General features: G+C 49.3%; 11 protein-coding genes across 11 annotated transcripts; 5 read left to right on the forward strand and 6 right to left on the reverse strand.

Annotated features, from left to right (window-relative positions):
• Positions 1-521: 521 nt before the first annotated feature.
• Positions 522-1,420, forward strand: N7457_003320 (fungal specific transcription factor domain-containing protein; the record flags this gene model as incomplete). The annotated part of the gene is made up of 2 exons (XM_057174365.1): positions 522-1,072; positions 1,189-1,420. The coding sequence occupies 2 exons, from the start codon at positions 522-524 to the stop codon at positions 1,418-1,420; spliced, it is 783 nt and encodes a 260-aa protein (XP_057034516.1).
• Positions 1,421-1,782: 362 nt separating this feature from the next.
• N7457_003321 (uncharacterized protein) lies at positions 1,783-2,918 on the forward strand (the record flags this gene model as incomplete). Its single annotated transcript, XM_057174366.1, has 3 exons — positions 1,783-1,953; positions 2,121-2,306; positions 2,400-2,918. 3 exons carry the CDS (start codon positions 1,783-1,785, stop codon positions 2,916-2,918), a joined length of 876 nt encoding a protein of 291 aa, XP_057034517.1.
• Positions 2,919-3,020: 102 nt separating this feature from the next.
• Positions 3,021-4,954, reverse strand: N7457_003322 (uncharacterized protein; the record flags this gene model as incomplete). Its single annotated transcript, XM_057174367.1, has 5 exons — positions 3,021-3,503; positions 3,550-3,764; positions 3,815-4,124; positions 4,183-4,621; positions 4,674-4,954. The coding sequence occupies 5 exons, from the start codon at positions 4,952-4,954 to the stop codon at positions 3,021-3,023; spliced, it is 1,728 nt and encodes a 575-aa protein (XP_057034518.1).
• Positions 4,955-4,975: 21 nt separating this feature from the next.
• Positions 4,976-5,275, reverse strand: N7457_003323 (uncharacterized protein; the record flags this gene model as incomplete). Its single annotated transcript, XM_057174368.1, has 2 exons — positions 4,976-5,156; positions 5,184-5,275. The coding sequence occupies 2 exons, from the start codon at positions 5,273-5,275 to the stop codon at positions 4,976-4,978; spliced, it is 273 nt and encodes a 90-aa protein (XP_057034519.1).
• A 750-nt stretch (positions 5,276-6,025) lies between these two features.
• On the reverse strand, positions 6,026-9,217 carry cym1 (pitrilysin family metalloprotease cym1; the record flags this gene model as incomplete). The annotated part of the gene is made up of 2 exons (XM_057174369.1): positions 6,026-8,780; positions 8,844-9,217. 2 exons carry the CDS (start codon positions 9,215-9,217, stop codon positions 6,026-6,028), a joined length of 3,129 nt encoding a protein of 1,042 aa, XP_057034520.1.
• A 576-nt stretch (positions 9,218-9,793) lies between these two features.
• Positions 9,794-11,412, forward strand: N7457_003325 (taxilin; the record flags this gene model as incomplete). The annotated part of the gene is made up of 5 exons (XM_057174370.1): positions 9,794-9,932; positions 10,050-10,324; positions 10,401-10,549; positions 10,611-10,854; positions 10,915-11,412. 5 exons carry the CDS (start codon positions 9,794-9,796, stop codon positions 11,410-11,412), a joined length of 1,305 nt encoding a protein of 434 aa, XP_057034521.1.
• Positions 11,413-11,800: 388 nt separating this feature from the next.
• N7457_003326 (NAD(P)H-dependent flavin oxidoreductase) lies at positions 11,801-12,838 on the reverse strand (the record flags this gene model as incomplete). Its single annotated transcript, XM_057174371.1, has 1 exon — positions 11,801-12,838. One exon carries the CDS (start codon positions 12,836-12,838, stop codon positions 11,801-11,803), a length of 1,038 nt encoding a protein of 345 aa, XP_057034522.1.
• A 643-nt stretch (positions 12,839-13,481) lies between these two features.
• N7457_003327 (DNA-directed DNA polymerase delta subunit POL31) lies at positions 13,482-15,377 on the forward strand (the record flags this gene model as incomplete). Its single annotated transcript, XM_057174372.1, has 5 exons — positions 13,482-13,525; positions 13,611-13,800; positions 13,877-14,008; positions 14,059-15,028; positions 15,082-15,377. The coding sequence occupies 5 exons, from the start codon at positions 13,482-13,484 to the stop codon at positions 15,375-15,377; spliced, it is 1,632 nt and encodes a 543-aa protein (XP_057034523.1).
• A 624-nt stretch (positions 15,378-16,001) lies between these two features.
• Positions 16,002-16,616, forward strand: N7457_003328 (uncharacterized protein; the record flags this gene model as incomplete). The annotated part of the gene is made up of 1 exon (XM_057174373.1): positions 16,002-16,616. One exon carries the CDS (start codon positions 16,002-16,004, stop codon positions 16,614-16,616), a length of 615 nt encoding a protein of 204 aa, XP_057034524.1.
• Positions 16,617-16,778: 162 nt separating this feature from the next.
• N7457_003329 (AA9 family lytic polysaccharide monooxygenase) lies at positions 16,779-17,578 on the reverse strand (the record flags this gene model as incomplete). Its single annotated transcript, XM_057174374.1, has 2 exons — positions 16,779-17,424; positions 17,487-17,578. The coding sequence occupies 2 exons, from the start codon at positions 17,576-17,578 to the stop codon at positions 16,779-16,781; spliced, it is 738 nt and encodes a 245-aa protein (XP_057034525.1).
• A 1,020-nt stretch (positions 17,579-18,598) lies between these two features.
• N7457_003330 (uncharacterized protein) lies at positions 18,599-19,441 on the reverse strand (the record flags this gene model as incomplete). The annotated part of the gene is made up of 1 exon (XM_057174375.1): positions 18,599-19,441. One exon carries the CDS (start codon positions 19,439-19,441, stop codon positions 18,599-18,601), a length of 843 nt encoding a protein of 280 aa, XP_057034526.1.
• Positions 19,442-20,349: the final 908 nt, after the last annotated feature.

The following is a 20,349-nucleotide window of genomic DNA, read 5'->3' on the forward strand; positions in this document are numbered from 1 at the left end:
ATATTTCCGGTGATTGACATATAAATCTTCGAAGATACGATCAAATCAGTCTATCGGCATGGACGATCCACGTTCAGTCTCGAAGATTTAAATTCTCGCGCATGTGTCATCGCATTTTTACTCTTCTCGTCATGCGTCTTTCATAGCAAAGGCATTGACAACTATCCCCTACCTGAGTTTGTGGACTATCATGGCTTGGCCTTTACATGCAAGTTGCTTATTACACATACATCGCCGCAACTTGCCAACATAGAGGGTGCCCAGGCAGTCACCATGCTGGTCAGTGACGTTCGCATTCTATGAGGATTTTCGAGGATTTAGAAAAGCTAACTCGCCCTGAAAAGACTATTTATGAGTTTGCATCCGGAAACATATGGACTGCCAATTACTTTTGTACCATTGCCGCACGTTTATTGTTCTTTCTCGGTGCCAACATTTATCATAATGAGACAGTCTCCCATGGCAGTCGTGCGCGAAAAACACAACAGGCATTACGCAATCTATTTTGGCTTACCTACTCGATGGATAAGGACATTGTTCTTCAGACGGGCCTCCCACCTACGATTTCAGATGACAATTGCGATCTGACTCTTCCACCCGGCTATTTAGATCGCGCATTCGTTGATCCAGAGAGCAAGGAGTTAACTTTCAAAGGGCCGGTCTTTCCATTTGACCTCCGTTTAAGCATCATTAAGTCTCGAGCATACGACACCCTTTACTCAGTGGCCTCTCGGAAAAAGTCAGATGCGGAAATCCTCAAGTCAATCCGAGAGTTGGATGACGAGCTAGAAGAGTGGCGCCTTTCCATCCCACTGGAATGGCGACCGACGAGTTCCTTCACACATAAGTCCTCGGATCCCAATGTCTGCATGTTCCCAGTCATGCTACGCCTAAATTACTACTTGTGCAAGTCCATCGTTCACCAGGCGAGCATTCGCTGCAAGAGATGGATCAGGGAGAGCTTGCTAGTGGACGGAGTGAATTCCAGTCTCGCGATATCCATTGAAGCAAGTCGGTCTACACTTTGCTATCTCGAAGCCGCAGAACATGTATTGAAAGCTGATTTCCTATGGTATGTGTGCCTCGTCTCTTGTTTCTTTTCTCTGCTTCGAGGTCGGCCGTTAATCAAGAATCATTTAGGGCTCTCATTTTCTATCCTATGTCTGCGCTGCTCGCTATTTTCTACAGTATCCTCCAAGCGCCCCTCGACCTGCATACGCGCAGCGATATACATCTTCTACAGGTGATCACGGCTATCATGGGGAAGAATCTTTCGCACAGGACTGCTAGGAGTGAGGTCATTCGCTTCAAATTGGCATCTGCATTGATGTCGGAGCTGAAGCAACTTGCGGAGTGCGCGATTGAGAAGGCATGCCGTGAAAGCCCTGCCCAGTTAGCATATACACCTTATAGCAATTAGATTCTCTTCTTTATAGTATTCCCAAAGTATTCGTTATTCCACTCACCATGAATTCAGGGAGCATCACACTCCACCAGTGGCCTGGAAATCAAGGCGAGTTCAGATATGAGCACGGTAGAAGTATTTACACACCTACTGTAGACTATATGTCAGATCCTGGCTAGGTAGCGTTGAACTTGTGCTAAATACCCGTCTTCACTGAAGACAAGACGTATTGCGTGCTCGATCGCGGGGACACGCCCCACACGCCTCATTTCCCGACTTGCCCTGAGTCTTGCGAATTCAACTCATTTCAAAGGCAGCGGTGGCAATCTCTCCAATATAGTCCAATTGTACTGTTCAAACAACCCGCAACTGTCATCATGGCCAAAGCCGAGTCCGATCTCAAATCCATCCTCGATGGCGGCTTCGATCCCCAACAGTTCCCTTGGTATGAGCCGGAATTGACCGAGGCTCCTGAGCCGGCAAAGACTCTGCTGGAGAAGTATAGCAAAATACCGCCTAATCAGGTCGTGGAACATGTGAAGAAAGTGGTGAGTCTGCTTACTCGTGTTCTGTGGTGAGACAGTACAGTACTGATAATGATTGAACCACGCAGAGAGACCGTGCATTCGCCGTAGTAAGTACAATATCAGCAACGGGATTGATAGAACCATGTCTTTGCTTTCAATACTCAGGGTTTCGAATATATAAGACGCAGCGTCGGGAAATCGGTACCTTTGCTAACCCCAACTTCCAGTTCCCGTACCCATGCATTGGATCATTCCGATTCTTGGACTTGAGCATCCCTCAATCTCCCCTCTACCCGGAGATCCTGGAGAGACTGAAGTCCGGCCAAAAGCTGCTCGATGTGGGGTGTGCAGTCGGACAAGAGCTGCGCCAACTGGTGAGCAAGACATACATCACGACCTAAGCCATCAAATCCTGGGCTTAGGATCGCCTTAACTAATAGAACAAAAAGACTAACAAATCATACCAGGTCTTTGACGGTGTCCACTCTGAGAACCTCTATGCCTCGGACCTACGTCAAGACTTCTACGATATTGGCTACGATCTCTTCAATGATCACGACACCCTCAAAGCCCAGTTCATAGTAGCAGATATCTTCGACGATAACTCTGATCTAGTAAAGAAATTAACGGACAAAATCGATATTGTCAACGCCGCTTCCTTCTTCCATCTGTTCAACTGGGACCAGCAGGTTCTTGTTGCCAAGCGGCTGGTTGGGATTCTCCATGACAAACCTGATTCTCTTATTATCGGCCGGCAAGTCGGTCGTGTGGATCCTCCATCTCCAGAGGAACAGGCTGCCGGTGGGCACTATCGCCATGACCCCGCTACGTGGAAGAAGCTCTGGGAGCAAGTAGGTGCTGAAACTGGGACGCAGTGGGAAGTTGAGACTTGGATGGAGAAGTGGGCTGGACATGATAAGGTGATGAAGGATTATCATGAGGGATTGGATACTTTCAAGTTGAGATTTAGTGTGAGAAGAGTATAGGGGAGGTTCCTAGATGTGGATTAAATACAGCATGAGTTTAGATTATATATTATTTTCGTCCTCAAATTAGTTCAATCAATTGTCAATCCTGAGTGTACATTCCTACTGCGTGTTTGCTGCGAAGTGTTGCGAAGGCTGTTCCAGCATGACCGAATCGTATTGGACGGGTGGGAGTCCAGCCTGTAACTGGTGCACTGCGGATGATTTTTGGATCTGTGGCAGTTGCATCGATTCCTCGAATAGCCATGGCGGGTTCGCAAGGGACATAATTTCTTGGTCGAATATAGTCCATGAGTCGTCTGCGCGGGGTCCTGGGAAGGCTAGTGCCAGGCTTGTATCTGGGGGAGTGTGCATGGCTTCCATGTTGGACTCGAGGTGGTGAGATAGAACGGCGTGAATGCTCGTTGCAGATTGACTTCTTCGTTCTAGGCTCTGAAGATGGGTTTGGATGAGATGCAGATCTAGATTTGACATCAGAAGGAGTTCATTGCGCTGCCCTTTGGGATTGGAATTTGCTTTACCATGTTGGTGAGTTATGCCGTCTTCAACGCCCTGCAGTAGCAACACGGCCGCCCAGGTGATCATCTATCTTGTTAGGAAAAAATACTATGGGAAGTAGAATTGAACTCACTACTAAGTCCCAGTTAGACCAGATGCTCGCATCATCTTGTCTGAGTCTCAATACCGCTCGTGCTGAAACTAGCAACTCATGTCGCTCAAAAGTGCTGATGTTCGCAGGACTCAGCTCGAACCCGCGAGCTGGGTGATAAATTGAAAGGACATATAGTTTGTGCAAATGATACTGTAGTAGGATAAGGATACCTTTTCGATCAGACGGTGTTGGCTCTAGCTACAGTCAGATTTGGAAGTTCCGTTAGAGAATCAGAAACACTCACGAGATGCGCCATTGTATCGTACCAACCAGTCATCGAGTTTACGCGCCCAATGTCGGATGACACGGGAATCATTCTCTGTAAATGGAGAACAAGTCGCAGGCACGGTATCAGCCTCACTAGCATTGATAGAAGACCAGATGCTTGGAAGTCCACGGCCAACAAAATGGCTCAATCCAAAATGCATCATTTCTGCGAGGCCCTGGAAGGCATGTCCTTGGTGACTATCTAGTCTTTGTATACCTGGGGCTGGTGCGTGTCGTGGAAGTAGTGGGTATGACATGTGCATTGAGGCGTGTTCAATATCGATGACCTTATATCAACAGATTCAGCAAGATATTCTGTCTTGGGGCCTCAATTACCTCACTTACCTGGAGACCAGAGAATAACCCACGCCAGTCCAGTGTGGTGGAATTCATTTCTGTTGGAAGATAGTCAAGCCAGATACGATATGCCATTGCAATCCACGATCCAGTTGTTTCAATATAAGCTTCAGAGCCCAGGCAAGCCATAATGAGGCCAAGGATGTCGTGAAATGCATCCTCTCTTTTTAATTGTGGGGTTGGAGCATTTTGCTCTTCATCTGTCTTCTTTTCCGCATACAGGGAGCGTCGATGCAAACGTGGGGTCGCAAGCTCCGCAATAGCACAACAGATAGCGGTAAAATAGCCCGAGTTTAACGAACTCAGCCCGGCTGGTGGGTGATGCAGAGCAGATATGTAGAGCACAGAAGCGAGGAGGACAGGCGTTGGGGAAGTAAACGCCCCATGATCCTTCAGAAAATGAAGAAGCGGAAGATCATTTATAAATCTGCCATCTCATCAGATACCGATTGCAACATCATTATTGGAACAGTACATACGAGGTCCATAGTTGTTTCACAACGCGACGGGACCAGACACTTTCATCCGGGGGCGGACGAGAAATGACTCGTAAATGTGCAAGTGCCTTCCATACTCCCCGCAATGAGACATCTTCTGTATCTTCTTCGGGACTTGCCTCACGAGACAAAGTGACTTGATCCTCGGCGATGCCTAGCGCAGCCTCGATCCTGGACAGCCGATCCAGAATTGATTGGTGATCTGTGATCACCGGGGCAGCATTAACAACATGATCTTGCTGTATCTCCAGCAGGTCATGCATTGCAGAAGCCTAGCTAGGACATCAGCTCTTCTTTCGGGTTATTATTTCGATATGCTGCTCACATTGGCCCGCGGTTTGAATATACAAGCGGCTCGAGTGTGACGACAACGGCGACATGGAGGTGGCCCGGACACTTCGCATTTCATCTAAATAATGTAAATTTCCCCCTGGCTTCAAGAGGCAGATTGCGAAGGTGCAATGTCTATACCTTCAGACGTCGGCAATTTACTTTCCCGGGTTAGCTTCTTGCCAATTGGATACCCTCTCTCCCAACTCACCACAAGCCTTGGTCGGCCTAGGGCCCACCGCAGTACGTTTCATAGCTACACGGAGTAGATCTTCATCACACTTTGGGGTAGCAAATTAAAGGTTAGGGGGTGTGAGCGGAAGCTGTTGTGTCTTATCAAACGTCAAACACGGGGAGATTACACTTCCTCCGCTTTTTACTGTTCTTCCAATCAGAGCTAAGGGATCGAGTGTTTGCCTTGTTTACATTTGGGGTTCACGTGCTATCTATGCAACGTAAAAAGACCAGACAACTGCCTCGGAAGTGCGAAGATGTAGATTGTGAGCATATTTCTAATTTCTACGAATCTTGTGAGATTAATGTTCCCTCGTTTTTAGTCCGTCCTGTGTAGACTTATAGGTCCAGGGCGGTTCCGAAAAACGGAGAAAAGAAGTGTACCATGAGGTTCACATTCTCTTTTTTCTTGCGCGAGCATCCTCCATGACGGAAATGAATGCGACACCTTGCAACCAAAGGGAGTGACTGGTTGTAGATGTGATGAGCTCTGTGCCGAAGCACGTGAATATCTTCAGCGCGGTTGGGAAATGGTCAGGGAAAGGGAGGAGAGATAGAACAAAGAAAGAGCAGAATGGAGATGTATACAGGTTAGATATACATGGATATATGTACAGCGTAAGATGTGATGCGGGGGAATGCAATCATATAGAAAAACATGGGAACATGAAGTGGTGGTACACTTCCCCTAAACAAGGATCATGCCGAGTTTAAAGGGAATATTTGCAAGGCAATGAGAGCAAGTACTTGCGATTCTTTGAAGATGCTGCTTACTCAGTAGCATCCATGGAGAGCTTGCGCAGCTCCCATTCAGAATCAGCCCAGTCCTTCTTCTCACCGAGAACGCAAGTCGTTTTCCGCGTGCCATTCACCAGGAATTTTTCGGCGGCTGCATTGACGTCCTTGGCGGTGACATCCAGGACCTGCTCTCTCCAGCGTTGATCCATTTCGTGGGTTACACCGCTCATGAAGTAACGGGAACCTTCATCATCGACGCTCATAGGGGCATCAAGGCCTTGGAAGATACCAAGCTTGGCTTCCTCGATTTCGCGTTCGGACCAAGCACGATCCCTAGCAAAGATACCGCTGTTCTTGAAGACCTTGAGCGAGTTCAGAGGGTTCGGGTCCCGGTAGCTCATAAAGGTGAAGATACCCTTGATAGGTCCGTTGCTCGCACCCGCACCATAGGCACCTCCCTTCTCGCGGATCTCAGGGTGGAGGTAGTTGTGAGTAAGAAGCTGGGACAAGACGCTGAGAGGAGCGCTGGATGGGTCGACAAATGGCACAGTCTGAGTAGCTTGGCCAGAGTAATAGACCTTGTATGGCATATCATAGAATGCCTTGTCAGCTGACTTAAAGGAAGCGGTGGCCAAGTCAGCTGCTGGGGAACGGGCTTGAGGCAGACCGGAAATCCACTTTTGCAGAATTGATTCGTTGGCACTGGCACTCTCCTTTTCACAGACCATGCGAACGCGGAGATTAGAAGAAGATATAGCGAAGGACTGGATCAGGCGAAGCTTCTCAATCAGCTCCTGGAGGCGCTCGGGAGAGGACTGTGCGTCCCGAAGCAGGTTGGCAGTGGCTTGTAGTTGCTCAAGACCAGACTGCTGCTCTTGGACCCAAAAGCTTCGGGACAGGCTAGCAGCCGCAGCGTTGACGGCGAACCGGTGACCAGTTCCTGCGATAGCATCCAAAGCTCCATTGGTAGTCATCCGTAGGAGTTCCTGGATCATCGCCGGCGCAGCAGGGCTATTGAAATCCGTCTCTGTAACAAGAACCGAGAGCATTTCCAGCATCTCGGGAATGTTCTTGTCAATTGCAAATCCGGAGAACTGCATGCCCTCCTTAAATTGGTCCAAGTGCGTTGGGGACGATACAAGGAAGGACGATGTCGAGATACCTCCAGTCTTCAGTTTGATCAAATCTTCCCACTGTTCCATAGACCGGTTGGCAGTTCCCAAACGCATGACGCAGTCATTGAACAAGGGCATGAGCAACCTGAGATCATCGGGAAGATCCACAAAGTCGTTCAAAGCCTGGAAGTAAGTCAAGCCATTGGTGGGAGCCTCGCGCCAGACAACATCAGCGCCCTCGACCTTGGACTCACGGACAGGCTTGCGTTCCTTCTCTCGTGAGATATCCTTGACTCTCAAAGATGGAAGGCAGCTCAGATCAGCATTATGGGCGTCTTCTTGGATCTTGAGAAGTTCCAACTCCTCCTCTCCGAGCTTAGTGACAGCCTTCTCCACCGATCCGTGCTCGGCAATAAGCTGAGCAAGTTTCTTCTCCTTGCGCACCGCTTCCTTCTCGTCCAATTCTTTGTTAAAAGTGGGAGTACCAACCATGGTAAAGGTCATGCACTGGTCGTTAACGAGGTATTTTTCCACCAAGGACTCCAGATAACCAGGCTTCGCATATCGGCTCTTGAACTCGTTGATGACATCATTCCATGCCAGCTCTTTCATGGGATTTGAGCCATTAAGCCAAGTGGAGATGGTTTTCTCCATCACACCAATTCCAAAGTTCGCAGTCTTGTGGCGTAGCGCGAGCTCCAGCTGATGGAGGAAACCTCGAACTTTCTCCTCGCTGAAACCAGCCGCAACCGATTCTCGGAAGACATTCTGGATCACGCCCTTGATAGTTGGGGCATCTGCTTCTGTCACACCGTTAAGTCCAACCGAGAAAATGGGGGTTCGGCCAGACGAGTCAAGACCGGTGTTTGGCGTGAACGAAGAGCCAAGACCGCTCTCAACAAGAGCTCGGTACATTGGTGAGCCGTAGCCATCGAGGAGGAGCGAGGAAACGATTCCAACGGAGAAAGTTTCCACAATGTCAGTGGTGTCGCCCATATACCAAGATGTGGACGTCTTATGCTGCTTATCTTCGCCGGCAAATGTGTCGATGGGGCCAGGAACCGTTACGTTCAAAGGTCCCTTGGTGAGGTCTAGAGGAAGCTTGATATCGGTATCCGCTTGTCCTTTTTGGAAACCATCTAGGACAGCACCGACCTGCTGCAAGTGATCAGCCAGAGGCATATCACCATAAGTAAAGATCTTGGAGTTGCTGGGGTGGTAGTTGCGTTTGGAGAATTCTGTCAACTGTTTGTGAGTGAGATCTGTGATATACTCTGGGTCTCCACCCGAGTTGTTCAGCGAAGGGGAGATGCTCTCCTTAAAACGAATGTAGTAGAGGTAGTTTGCATCGGAGATCTGGCCCTTCATCTCGTTGTACACAACACCCTTAAACACGATGTCCTCCAATGACAACTTGGTCTCGGTTTGCCCGGGAACTGACTCTCCAGCACGCGGATCCTCGGGACCCAGGCGCCAACCTTCTTGTCTGAAGTCGGATTCCTTGAGCAATGGATGCAGGGTAGCATCGAGATAAACGGACAAGAGGTTCTGGAAATCTTGCTTGTTGGTTGTGGCAAATGGATAGGTAGTGTGGTCAGAAGCCGTGAAAGCATTCATAAAATTTGAGAGGGAGCGAGGGAGCATCTTAAAGAACGGGTCTCGGATGGGAAATCTTGAGAGATTACTAGGTCAGCGGAGATACCAAGGGGATGGGAATAATCGGACTCTTGCTCACTTCTCGCTGCCACATAATGTTGTATGCTCCAAGATATGAGGCACACCAGTAGCATCCGGTGGGTTTGTCTTGAACCCGATTCCAAACACATTATTCTTATCATCTCTTGCTACATGCATGTAGTCTGCATCTGTCTGGTCGTGTTTCAGCCAGACCGCAGTCAAGTGAAGCTCAGGAACATGCTTCTTCTCTTTAAGTGTGAATCCATGGAGCTTTTCCCCGACCTTGGGGAAGTTATCCAAATTGGTCACTGTCGATGCAGCTCTCGAGGTATTGCGCGGAAGGATCGTTTGGGTCGGCTTTAATGAACGTCCGATAAAAGGGCGGGCGTTGGCAACCCGCGCCGTACCGAAGCGCATTGATGAGCGCAACATGATTCTGGGGAATTGATGGTTTCAAGAACAAGCTCGCAACCCCGGAGTTGAAAATGTCCACCTCGACAGTCCAGATTCCGCTTACATCATCTCTGCTAGCGTAAGCCTCATGAATGGCCCCGGGCCCCGAGGCACAATAGGGTTGAAGTATGTCCGAAGGAACTTGTGGACATCCCTTCTGGTCACTTTTCCAATCGCCTTATTGACAGTCAAACCCTACTCGATACAGATTGGATTACTGAAACAGCTCTTGTACTCGCCGTTTCCCAGGCGCCTTCCACTTCTGGGTCGATGACTAAGATTGTCCCCTCGTCGAAGTTCTGCTCCGGAGACCAACATTTGCTCTTTCCCGAACGCTACGACAAACGAACGACGCCTACATCCCAGAGTCAGTGATCTCGCTCGTGAGCCTTGTCTCTGGGATCTTTCCTCCGTGTGATTGATCCGTCTACATCCTGCTCTGTATCCCGCCTATTTTGCGCAAATTTTCGGCTTTCGACCTGTCTACCAACGTCCCGTGGATCGAATCGCCAAATACGTTGTTACTCCGATAGTCTACGAAAGCAACCCTTTAAAATGTCGTCTACCACTATGGCAAAGAAGAACAAGGGCAAGAAAGCGGCCGACCCCAGCGAGACATCTAAACTGCTGGCCGCCAAAATCTCCCAGCTGGAGCAAGATGCCGCGGGTGAGAAGGACCAAGAGGCGGAAATTGGTGCGTGACTCCCCCTGTCTTTTGCGGTGTCATGGCATTATTCCTGTTTGCTTGGTGCCGCTGAACCATGATGTCAGTCCTGGGAATTCAAGGTCGCTAATTTGGATGTTGGAACAGAGCGCGAGGTCAAAAAGGCAACGCGTGACCTCAATCAGCTTTTGAACAACATTGAGTCCCCTATGACCCGTCTCGAGACCGTCCATAAGAAGTATACCGAACTCTTGGCGGATATGAAGAAGTTGGATCGTGATTATTCAAAGAGCAAGAAGCGTGCCGATCAATTGCAGAAAGACCAAGACAAGGGCAAATCCGATCTCAGCAAAACCATTACGATGAAGGATAAACTTGAAAAGTTGTGTCGAGAACTTACGAAAGAGAACAAGAAAGTCAAGGTGGGTCCTTCAGCATGCGCCGCGAGACGAGTGCGCCAAACACCGGGGAGGAACTGGAAACTGAACAAATTGGCAGGATGAGAACAAGAAGTTGGAGGACACGGAGAAGAGGGCGCGCTTGATTGTCAACGAACGTCTCGACTCACTCCTATATGACATTCAAGATGTCATGGCTGCGAAAGGAAACCCTCGCAGCGAGAAGGTGGATCTCGATTTGGATGAAGCGTACGACTCCGATGTTCTCTCCGTTCTTGGGACCTTTAAAATACTGATTGGAGGGATTTAGGCTCCGTGCCAAGCTCAAGACCATCAGCGAGCAGTTCGACACGCGCGACCTGCATTATAGGGGCCTCCTGCGCGGCAAGGATTCCGAGATTCAAAGTCTCGCCTCAAAGTTTGAGGACCAGCGTCGTGCAGGTGAAGTTGAGGCCAACCGCAGCCGAGCTTTGACTTCCCAAGTTTCCACTTTCTCCCACACCGAGGCCGAGTTGCGCAGCCAGCTCAACATCTACGTCGAAAAGTTCAAGCAGGTACAGAAAGGCTTACAGGTCCCATCGCATCCATTCTCGCTCGCTGACAAGGATCTTTAGGTCGAGGACACTCTAAACAACAGCAACGATCTTTTCCTTACGTTCCGCAAAGAGATGGAAGAAATGTCCAAGAAGACCAAACGCCTAGAAAAGGAGAATCATACTCTCAATCGAAAGCATGAGCAAACTAACCGCAATATCCTTGAAATGGCAGAGGAACGGACCCGGAACCATGAAGAACTTGAAAGGTGGCGCCGAAAGTGCCACCACCTAGAAGCCCTTTGCCGGCGCATGCAAGCTCAGGGCCGAGGCGAAGGCCTTGCCCTGGCTGAAGGCGATGATCATTTAGAGGGTGACGATGAAGGTACCGAAAGCGAGTACGACGATGACTACGAAGATGACGAGGAGGATATCAGTGACGAAGAAGACCTCGAACCACCCCCAACCCGGGTTGACCAACCCTCAGAGAAGCCCGTCTTCGGACCAACTCCGCCCCCAAATCTTTTGGAGGCTCGGGCCAATGGCAACACTGCAGGGGTCAATGGCTTGGTTTTCTAGATTCTTCCCACTTATTTGATGTCGATTTTGATTGAAATGACTTGGCTACCCTCGATGACTTTATCATGACGTTTGTGTTTGAGTCGCACGGTAAATGGAGTATTTGCCTTGGTGTCTCTTGTGGCTTCTGTGAATTTGAGGGTTCGTGTTGAATAACAAAATGTAGAGGGTTCACACCATCTGTACTTGTCTATCACACGATAGTCCTCAGTGGTCACTGAGGCGCAATACATCTTCCTCGTCGGTTCCAAGTCTTTCTGAGTATCCATGTGTTTTTGTACAAGTACATGTCAAGTGTTATCAACAATGAAAGAATATGATAAATGTGAAAATACCAGTGGAGCAGTCAATTACCACCCTTCGATCGCAAGTATAAAATCTATCACATCTATAGTTTACTCGCAGGCCCGATGTATGAACCTCCGACTCTGAGCACATCAATGGCCTGCTGAACCATCTCCTTCACAATGACCTCAGCCGGTTTAATTTCACTGATACCGGCCGAGACGTCACCCATGAGGAATGGCATATCAATATCCTTGTCTTTCTCCAGATCATCCATCATAGGCACAATACCCTTGGAAGTCAAATCGGCGATATCCATCGGCCGCTTCTCCCACTCCTTGATATAGTCATTGGGCAGCATGCGCAAAGGTCGACCACTAACAACAAGGGTGCGCTTGGTCTCGCCAAACTGCGCCCCAACAACCGCCTCCTTGTGCAGCTGACTGGCACCACTCTCTTCAGATGCGACAAACCGCGTACCCACCCAAACACCCGCCGCACCGTACATCAGTGACGCCGCCAAACTGCGGCCATCATTGACACCACCAGCCGCGACAACAAGCGCTGGCTGGCCTGTCAACGGGCTCTTATACTTCCGCGCAACATCCACAACAGCAGGCACGAGCACAGAGAACGGTACATCACCAGTATGACCGCCACCCTCGCCGCCTTGCGCACAGACAATATCGACGCCCGCCTTGAAAGCCTTCTCAGCGTGCTTGGGTGCACCGACCATATTCATAATCAGGATCCCGGCCTCATGGAGCCGCTTGATGGTCTTCGCTGGTGGAATACCGACAGCGGAGACGAAGAGCTTTGCGCCGTGGGAGATAGTCACTTCGATGAGCTCGTCTAGATGTCCGTGGGTGTAGTCGTGATTTGTTGCGCGCGCTCCACCTCCGACTTGGGGTAGTGCAAGGTCCACACCAAAGGGGAGCGAGGGGTCGCGGAGAAGTGATTTGAGCTCTGTGAGCATCTCTGATAATTGCTCTGGTGAATAGCCAAGACCTCCGATTGTACCCAGGCCTCCCGCGTTGGAGACTGCTGCTGCTAGCGGCGCGCTGGATGCTCGAGCCATGCCAGCTAGCAGCACTGGGTGCTGGATTTTGAGAAGGGAGGTCAGCGGTGTTTGTAGCGACATGTTTGTTCGATTATTGGTGCAGATGGGGATAGTAGCTTATGAGAATTCAGAGTCAAATGCAGTTGATAGATGGCTGTATCTCAATGGTCCTCTGTATCTCCAGCTGAGCTATGAGAATTATATATTTGGAGCTTCGGTCTTGATGAATGAAGAATGCGGGGAAGCTTCAAGCGGACCGAGGCAGCTGATGGCTAATCGACTTGGACACTATGTACTCCGCATATTGTGTACTTTCTGCATCCTCTAAACATTCCTCATATACGGAGTACTGCAGCATGAAATATAGATAAATCCCTTGAATTTGATCCACCGTTCCTATAGATCGGAACGTGATCAGCTGTAGAGTCGACTCGAAGGTCGTTTCTATGTTGTATATGGCATGATTCTATGGGCATATTGTACAACTTTGCTAGGATTTATAAAAAGGTCCACAGTATCCATCTTATGCATATGCCACAAATAGCCGAATCAATTCGGTTATATCTTGAACATCGAAATGTCTTGAACGGTCAACCAGTTGGTGCGAGATCCCAAAGCGGGAATGTAATTGAACGCGCTAACTGACGCGCGGGCGCGTCAAATCTCTTTGCATCATCACCCCAACCATCCCCAAACACAATATCTCAGCATTGCTCCGGAAATCATGGCGCCGGATGCTGAAGACTACACATTCTTGAGTCCTCCTAGGTAATAACTTCAGACTCTTCCTTGTTCCAGTCTGACACTTGTCACGGAGCTTTGGCTAACCATTGAATGTGCTCTGTTTTGATAGCAAGGAGGAACAAGAGCAGGAATCAGTTTACCGCACACCCTCTCATTATGATCCTCGCCTGACATTCCATCTGCCGGCTGGCGCAGGTCGGCACTACCAGCAGCAATATGGCGACATGTACTTTTTGCGACTCGCGAAATTGAAGCCAGCCGTGGAACAAGTTGCCATAGATGCATGGGATGGACTCATTGTAAGGGCAATTGATACACGGGAATTGATTTGGATTCCAGCGTATGGACTCTCCTGACACCTGCTCTCACATCTAGATTGCCGGAGAGAAAGTGCGACGTGTCGATCGAGTCCTCGACGTCCGACAAGGCGAGCTGTGCTGGGTCGCCGGCACCGTGTACATGGACTTGCCAATGAAGCCCAATATTTTGGACGACCTTAGCAAAGAAGTCAGTGTCGTGGTCTTTTTCTCGCTCTTACTTTCATTAACAATACATAGAACTTTACTTCTGCGCCCCCTCCCCGCCGCACCTACACCGACCCGTCCGATCCCTCTTCAACACAAATCATGATGGAAGATGAGTCCGGCCGCTTACGACTCACCGGAAACTACTTGCGATCTACACAACTGGCGACGGGTGCCATTGTCGCAGCTCTGGGAACTGAAAATGCGGACGGAGATTTTGAGGTTATTGATATTAAACTACCGGATTTAGCGCCACAACCTCAACGATGGGAGGGCAAAGCTCCGGAAAACGGAGTAGAACTTGCCGGAAAGGAACACGGCAAGATCGCCTTCGTCAGTGGTTTGGGAATCACGGGAACTTCAAGCGACACGCTCACTTTGGAGCTATTGACGGATTATCTTTTGGGGTACACAGGATTCTCTGGCAACGACGAGAACAGCCCTTCGTCGAGCTCCTCCAAAATCACCCGCTTGATCATCGCAGGTAACTCTCTTGGAGCCAGTGTAGTTGCCGATGTGGCATCAACAAACTCTGGCAACACTGCGGCAAAAGCCCAGCCGAAAAAGTATGGCTATGACGCCTCCGCATACAACGCCTCACCTATCACACAACTCGATAACTTCCTAGCGGAGATCTTGCCTAGCATTCCGGTCACACTCATGTCGGGCGAGAAAGATCCAGCGAACTTCTCCCTCCCTCAGCAGGGCATCCACCGTGCCATGTTCCCCCAGGCAAGGGCATATTCCGCACCGCCTCCTAAAGGGGACGAGAAGCCCGAAGCGGGCTGGTTCGACAGTGTCACAAACCCGTGGGACGCGGACGTGGAGGGATGGAGACTGTGGGGATGCAGCGGCCAAAATGTGGACGATGTTCTCCGATATCTCCCCATTGAAGGCGGCGATAGTAGCCCAGACAGCGAGGTGGATTCCGACGCCCGGATCCGAATCATGGAAGCCATGCTTCGCTGGCGCTGCGGCGTTCCCACCGCCCCGGATACTATTTGTATGTTGGACATCCAATTGTCCCAAAGAATATTTGCTAACAATTTCTTCCAGGGTCGTATCCATTCCAATCCGAAGATCCATTTATCCTTGAGTCCTGTCCTCACATCTTCTTCGCCGGCAATCAACCACAATTCAAAACTGCCACCATCGAGGGCGACGTTCCTCTCCGCCTAGATGGTGACACTGAAATGATGGATACGGACGATAGTGCTGAACCTGCTCGTGTTCGGCTACTCGCTATTCCCAAATTTAACGAGACTGGAGAGTTGATTTTGGTTGATACCGAGACTCTAGAGGTCGAGATTGTCCGATTTGGGATTTTCAAGGGACAGGAAGAACAAAAATGAATCAAATAGAGATGCCATTCAAAATATGGCACTAATGAAATACCTCAAACTTCCCCAACTACTTTTAGTGGTTGTATAAACCCATTCTCAAAGACACGTCGTAGCTATACATCCCGAATGGCTCCACGCGCCAAGACCCACAGTGGGAAGAATCAATCCCACCAACTTCCTCGACGATAGCTCCCATCAAGAGCCCTCATAGACATCGAACGTGTCTTGATCTGGAGAAATACACCCGTTGCCCGTTCTGGATCATCTGCACAAAAAAGAATCGCTTCCTGAACATACATCACCATGCTACTCAATGCCAACATCGGTACGCCACTCCCATGCACATACCCACATATATACTGTCGCCCAGCGATCACCCAAATGGAAGACCCTAATGTAATCGTCTCTCCGAGGAACAAACAGCCCTCTCCTCCTCAAAGGCTCTACTAGTCCCATACTCATCATGGCACGTACCCCGATATCACGAATGGATGAAAGACCCCGTAAGCCAAGCCCACTACAATCCAAACCATAACCAACCCCTCTCCCAAGCAGACCCCATTCTTACCAAGAAAACAGGAAATCCAAGAAGCAACAGCCTCAGAGCCCCTAACTCTAGAAGAAGAATATTCAATGCAGCGCAGCTGGCGCCAAGACGCCGACAAACTAACCTTCATCGTCTGCCGATCTATCACAGCAGACAAAGGCGACATCCCCACCCAAACCCAACTGCAAACTGAAAGTGACTCCCCCTCCACCATGGTCGGCGATATCAATCTCTTCCTCCGCGTCGATGACGGCGAGGAAGGCGACAGCCCGCCGCAGATAGTCGGCGAGATCGAGCTCATGATTGCCGAGAAAGTCAACCAGCGCCGTGGATTTGGCCGTGCCGCGCTGCTTATGTTCATGCGGTATATCGTCCAGAACCAGGGGGCTATTCTGGATGAGTTTGTTGCGGGTGGGGATGTTGGTGTTGAGACGGTGCGGAAATTGAGGATGGGGGTTGCGACGGAGGGGTCGCTGGAGGGGCTGGCGTTTGAGTGTCTTAGTGTTAAGATTGGGCAGGCGAATGTGAGGAGTTTGGCTTTGTTTGAGGGGCTTGGGTTTGAGAAGGTTTCGAAGGAGCCGAATTTCTTTGGGGAGTTTGAGTTGCGCAGGTCGGATCTGAGTCTTGCAGGTGTTGATCGGGAGCTTGAGGAGGCGAAGGTGTGTGGGTTTATTGCTTTGCCTTATGAGCGGACGGAGTAGGTTTGGGGTTATAGAGGTTTCATTGGGATTTGTTATTTGGAATTCGTTGTATTTAGATCGAAAACGTATATAGGATTGCAAAACTTGAGTAAGCACTAGAACCAAGCATTCGGGACGTCATATCCTCAAACCCACCCTCCTTTCCCTTTCTGTGGTGTTGAATCAAGCATACAAAGCAGGCCCGGGGATGATGTATTCGGTCAATCCAGAATAGATATCCACCAAAATCCCCGGATCGGTATTGGTATACAATTTCTCACCCAGTGTGCCAGCAGGGGTATCACTTCCACCGCCAGTAATCTCCAAATTGAAGCACTGCGGGTAGTTCTGAGCGCCATTGGTCTGACCGGCAGAGTGAAGACCAATAATCTCATGGCGCATAACATAGTTACCCGAAGCGATGGTCGAGGGAATCCTCACGGTCCACTTATTCCCTGCAGCAATCAGGTCATCGCTGGCCCATGTACCAGGAGGAGACGAGCCATCAATTAGACCCTCCTCTTCAATCTTGAAGAACTCCAGGGTGGTCTTGTCGACCGTGCTGCAGTCTCCATTGCACGAGGCAAGATAGGTGATCAGAGGGCCGTGATGCGACTCCGGCCAGTCTGTCCACTGGATGTCAATGGCTGAACCAGCGGTGACGGGAGCGCTTATAGCAGCATTGACACCGTCCCGGTGGCAGATGATGTTCGGGTGTTGGTATTCAGTGCCGTCTTCGAAACCGAGGTCGGTTGCGGTGGTTGCCCAGCCGACGCTCTCTGGGGGGTCGGACATGTATGGGTATCTGTCGGCGAGGTAGCCGGTGTAGCTGGTGAAATGGGATTAGCCTTTAGTACGAGAATGAAACGGTTGGTTGTGTGGCCGGCTCACGTTGTGCCATCGGCTACGATGCTAGAGACATATGCATGGCCTGCAACGAGGGAAGCGGAGGCTAGAAGTGCAGATAGCTTTGAGAGTGTCATGTTGGTCTGACAGTTCGGTGAAGAGTGCGGTGGATGATTCTGTCTGTGTCGTGTATAAATTTGACCCTGGCACCTGGTCTTTATATATGTAGTCCCGGGTCCTTCCTGCTCTGGTTTCCCAGAAGTCTACGGGACTATTGATCTGTTTGAGCATCATGCTTCTGAGAAAGGTCCGTTCTGATATTGGAATAGCGTCAAACACAATTACTCCAATGGTAACAAGAATCGCACAGGAATGTAACATCGAGGGTGAAATATGAAGCCTTTTGCGGGAAGTTGTTGGTGGAAAATCACAGACGAAAAGCGGCGCCTAGTCTTTGCATTGCTAATTGGATCAGTGGAAAGGGCCTGGGCGTCTAGAATTCTACCAGGATATATCACTTAGGGTCATGGGATTGGCCGCTGTATACTTGTGAAGAAAGCTAGTCAAGCCAAGGGCTTGGAGATCAGTTCCACGAGTGTACACATCTTTGCGGAGTGCAGAAGCCAGAAGTAAAATCATCCGGCGCTTGCCTTCATGGATAATTTCTGCAGCTCAGAACGGTAATTGATCGTGGTGATCCGGGGTAGCGGGCCGCCGGGAGTATAGGATTGCTCTGTGACACTATAAGACCCTCGGCTATCTGTGGAGGATGATTGACGCCAAGGAAATCTGCGACGTGCCAAGCAGGGTAAATGGTAAGATGTATAGGAAAGAAGTGCCGTGGCCTGAAGAGTAATGATCTACGGGGGGACATCTAGCGTACTATGAGTATGTAGTTAACATCACGCGGAACGATGCCTACTCTGTCAGAGCCTTGGTAGCGGGGTGTAGAGATTACATTCTAAATAGGGAAGTTAGATTATGATTGATTATGTGATGACATTGATATTGTTTCCTGGGAATGCAAAAACAAAGACGAAGTGATTTAATATAGTGAATGAGTTAGTATAATAAGCTGGGAAAGAAAGGCTACCCCCACAGAAATATGCTGCAGATCTTACACACTATACCTTTAGCGTAGGCACAAAGCTATAACTCTACGAATCATGAGAAGATTCAGTCGTTTCGTTGCCCTCGGTAGTGAAATTTGGGCCATTTCGAAGATAAGGGTACAGGACCATCATTCCAGCATTGTAAAGCAACTTCTGGAGCTCTGGAGGAGCAACACTTCGAATAGCCACTTTCTCTGATTTCGAGAGGCGATCCCTGATAGTTCTGTTAAAGCCACGCCCATGCAATAATTCCCTCAATGTCAAGAAAAGCTTAGTGAAAGACCGGTGGTCCTTGGAGGAGGCAGCAACACCAATATTCGACGGGTCCGCCAACATAGCGTTAGCTCTACCGGAAATAAAGTCACTCGGCTCATGAGGGTAGCCTGCCTGAAACAAGCGATCAAGTATCTTCTCGGACTTGGCGTGCATTGCTAGAGAAAGGAAGGACCAACCGCCTGCGTTGCAGCAGCTCATCAACGCTGGGGGAAGGTTCTCGGCCAACCACTCGAAACATTCTGGGCAGTCGTCGAAAATGATACCGGTGATGAGATCGAGCTCGCAGTCGGGATGGCCTTCAATTGGCATCACGTTGCTGGAATCTATGCCACGCGCTTGTAGGGTTTCCCATGCGTGCTCGGCGTCTTGGTACCATTCGAGCGCATTCACACTGTCCTTGAGATAGGAAAATGACTTTTTGCCCAACCATCCTGTTTTGATGAATGCATAGAATTGCTTGTTAGTTTTCATCAGCTGGTTAATAGCGCAAAAGTTTTCATGTACCAGTGTTGGGGTACTCCACATAATGTCGTCCAGGATCTTGAATATAATTTCGGATGGAAGTAGGCTAAAATTGCCCATGGCAGAGGCTGGGCAAGCTGTTTGAGACATATTTTTTTATTCTTTCTTGAGTAAATGTTAAGATATCACTTTGCGATTGTTCACGGCGTTGTGGTTTCTCCTAGATCTAGGCGGGTTCCGCACTAGATTATATATGTATGTAAACAGCTTTGGTGAAAGATATCGAGACCTCTTTGCTTTGATTCTCATTGAAAGAAACGAAGGCAAGGACGTTTGAAGGCTATTGTTCTCAAAATAACCATATCTGACAATGCAATTGCCGCGATTCAAAGTATGAACTCGATCTAGACAAAGATCGAGTGTGGCACGGCATGCCGATACGTCGATATCAAAGACATTAACGCCAAGTAAAAATAGCCTTTCTCTTGGGTTCAATTAAGCTATATCAGGAAACGAGATGACCGCAATATACAAGTGTTAGTCTACTACTGTATCAGGGTTCTCATCCAAGCGGACTCGAGTCTACAGTCCAGTTTGAGTCAAGCGAAAGGCGACCGAGACAAATAGGATGGTTGCAGACTTGACGATTGGATCATCGACTGACACAACTAGCGTCTATCTGGGGTTACGTATGGATTGCACAGAGGAGACCCAGTCATAAGAACAATCGTCCATGATAAGGATAATAGATTAGGATGATCTCGACCTGAGAACGAGAAACCTAGTAATGGTATTTCAACTGTTTTTTTCATTGTGTTGTAGGGACTGGAAGCTCCGACAAAAGCGTTCCTCGAGTGCGTCCAGAAAATGCGAGTCGCCTGACCGGTGAATAACAGCAGCCGGTTTTGAAAAGCGCAAAGAAACTCCCCCGACGCAAAAGTCATGTTCCACGCCACGGAGGTTTCCCCGTGTCAGCTCGCAGAGGGACCAAGCCCATGTCATGTATCCCTCCAACAGTTGGTCTTGCATGCATAACAACCAATCGCGCCGCACTCCAA

Source organism: Penicillium paradoxum (assembly GCF_028828445.1).
Source record: "Penicillium paradoxum strain IBT 22861 chromosome Unknown utg000003l_segment0_segment0, whole genome shotgun sequence".
Lineage (NCBI taxonomy): Eukaryota > Fungi > Ascomycota > Eurotiomycetes > Eurotiales > Aspergillaceae > Penicillium > Penicillium paradoxum.